This window comes from Triticum aestivum, unplaced genomic scaffold (genome assembly GCF_018294505.1).
Source record: "Triticum aestivum cultivar Chinese Spring unplaced genomic scaffold, IWGSC CS RefSeq v2.1 scaffold79119, whole genome shotgun sequence".
NCBI classification, from domain to species: Eukaryota; Viridiplantae; Streptophyta; class Magnoliopsida; order Poales; family Poaceae; genus Triticum; species Triticum aestivum.
In genome coordinates, this window is record NW_025247818.1 from 1 (window position 1) to 2378 (window position 2378).

At 40.4% G+C, this 2378-nt stretch overlaps 1 protein-coding gene across 2 annotated transcripts; it reads left to right on the top strand.

Annotated features, from left to right (window-relative positions):
• Positions 1-6: 6 nt before the first annotated feature.
• On the top strand, positions 7-1861 carry LOC123177200 (uncharacterized). Of its 2 annotated transcripts, none has more exons than XM_044591079.1 (3): positions 7-406; positions 979-1167; positions 1641-1861. In XM_044591079.1, exons 1-3 carry the CDS (start codon positions 185-187, stop codon positions 1689-1691), a joined length of 462 nt encoding a protein of 153 aa, XP_044447014.1. In that variant the 5' UTR covers positions 7-184; the 3' UTR covers positions 1692-1861. The 2 variants fall into 2 exon arrangements, with proteins under 2 accessions (XP_044447014.1, XP_044447015.1); XM_044591080.1 differs by having other exon boundaries at positions 1667-1861.
• The last annotated feature ends 517 nt before the right edge of the window (positions 1862-2378 follow it).

Genomic DNA, 2378 nt, shown 5'->3' on the forward strand with positions numbered 1-2378 from the left:
CTCTCGTCCGCGACGTGCTTCTCCAACCATTGGTACGCGACGGTGGTTCGGTCCGGGAGGTGGCTCCTGCAATCCTGGCGTCGCCGCAGCAGTGGTTCCATTCCGGCGGCATCAGGGGAGCACACAACGTCCACGAGCAGCAAGCAGAGCCGGCCAATCGGCCAATGATGCAGCAGCGCTGGCCATGAGGAGACGCCTGCCGTGGCGGACGCGGAGACAACAACCATGGGCGTGGAAGACGGTTTTGGATCCTGTGAGCCGCCGCCGCTGCCTCGTCGTCAAGCAACGTGGGCCTTCTGCTGCTCCATGTCCAACAAGTCGCCCACGAGGCGTCAGTGTGGCATTGCTAGATCCAGCTTCCCCCTGCAATCGTCTCTGCCGCCAGCACTTGCACGAAATCGTGCTGGTGAGGCTCTTCATGTTTACTTTGTTCTGCTTGTAACATGGCCTATACGCACAAATATTTTGCATCATCTGAACAAATGATGGTAAGTTGATTCATATGTAATGTGACATCCTGATTACAAGTTCTGTTAGATTAGTTTTTCTGTTGGAATAATTGTTCTATTGGAATAATTGTTCTGTTGGAGCAGAGCAATGACATCCCTGTGATTCAGTTTTTAGGGGAGGGACAGAATGGGAGTATAAAACATTTGACTACTGTATTTTTTAATACTTATAAACAGGGAGGTAGTACAGGGATATCCAACATAATCAGAGACCTTATGGTCGGATCGATCTTCATATATAGTAGAATGTTTTATTTGTTTGCGAGTTAGGTAATTGTTTTTTTTTTTGAGCCGTGGTGTTTTCCATAGTACTAAATTAGTATTAGTTATTCCTACAAGTGTTAGTTGTTCATAAGCATATAATATAATCTGCTACTGTCAATATTTACCTCTGAAACTCTGGTATTCTACTCCTTTATTTTCCTGATACCTTGTCAGTCAGTATGTACTGAGTATATCCACACTACAGGTTTATGTAGTTCAAGATCAAAGGCAAGAATCAGCCAAATATGATGATGAGAACAAGGCTAATGATGGAGAACTTTCATCTATCGAAGCTGAGCAGTCTATTGGGATACTAAGTTTCAATGCGCATCCTAAGTTTCAGTTACCTGAAATCAAGGCCAGTTTCAGTCGATGCCGAAGTAAACTACCACATGTAAGTTTAGGGACACACATTAGTTTCCTGCTAGGGATTTAATGGTTGCCGAACTTTATGCACATATGGCGTAGTAGAGATGCATGCTTCGTTATCCTGCAGTTATCTGAATTTTTTCTGACCTGCACTCTTCTTGCCTTTAGTTCTGTTCTTAACAGAATTATTACTTACTGACAGACGAATACTTGTTTTCCTTCATCATCTGCATTTCAAATGACTCATTATGCATCAGGCTAGCTAGGCAATATGAAATTTTACTTCTTGGCTATAGTCACCGAGCACTGCAATTTGAAATTACAGCCACGAATTTTGGATTAGTCGAAAGGGCATTCTTAATCTGATACAGTCAAACGAGCACTGCAATTTTCAAAACAAGAAGCGGCTGCTACCATATTATTTATGTTTACAATCAACAAACTACATCCTGACATTCCTTCTTATTTTTGTTTGCATTCAAACGTGATGAACTTGAGAAAATCCATGCACTTCAATTGGACAGGAGTTTTCTGCCACGTAATCGATGATGCACTTCACATGACAGAATTGTAAGATCAATACTTCTATCTACTCTATTCATCACATCTACACTTCTGTTTATTCATTCTATGAGCTCTCTATTTAAGAGAAACAACAGAGACTACTATTTAAGAATAGTAGCCTTTTCAATTAAATGCTGAAGTATGTGTTTTCTGCATGCACCCACAAGTTATTCAAGAAAAACTAATTAATGCCTTAAACTTAAAAAGTATCTCGTGGCCAAAACAAACAGTTCACTCAAAATTAAAACAGGAACTACTTTTACTGGTAAGTGGTAACTGTGCATCACCATATTGTGCTGCAAACAAAAGCATAACAGGGTTTAGGAACCACAGTTTTAATTTTGAAAACCTTTACGAGTTTAGCAACAAACCGGCATGGTAGCAAAGTTTTCAGAAATACAGGGTAATAAAAAATGTAGTACTTCAATGTGTGGGCAAGCAATAGTACGTTTTTTTATAACAACTATTACGATGTGATTCGAGTCTGACATGACATTTTCAATGGTAGTCACATTAGTAACGGCTGAAATGTATGCAACTTCTTTATGGTGTCGTAGTGTCATTTGAAGAGAGAAGTACTGCTGCTTAAGTTAAACAAATATTGACTGAAAAAATGTACCATGTCAAAACTGCCCAACTGAAATATCATGATCTGCACCTAAAGTGTGTTCC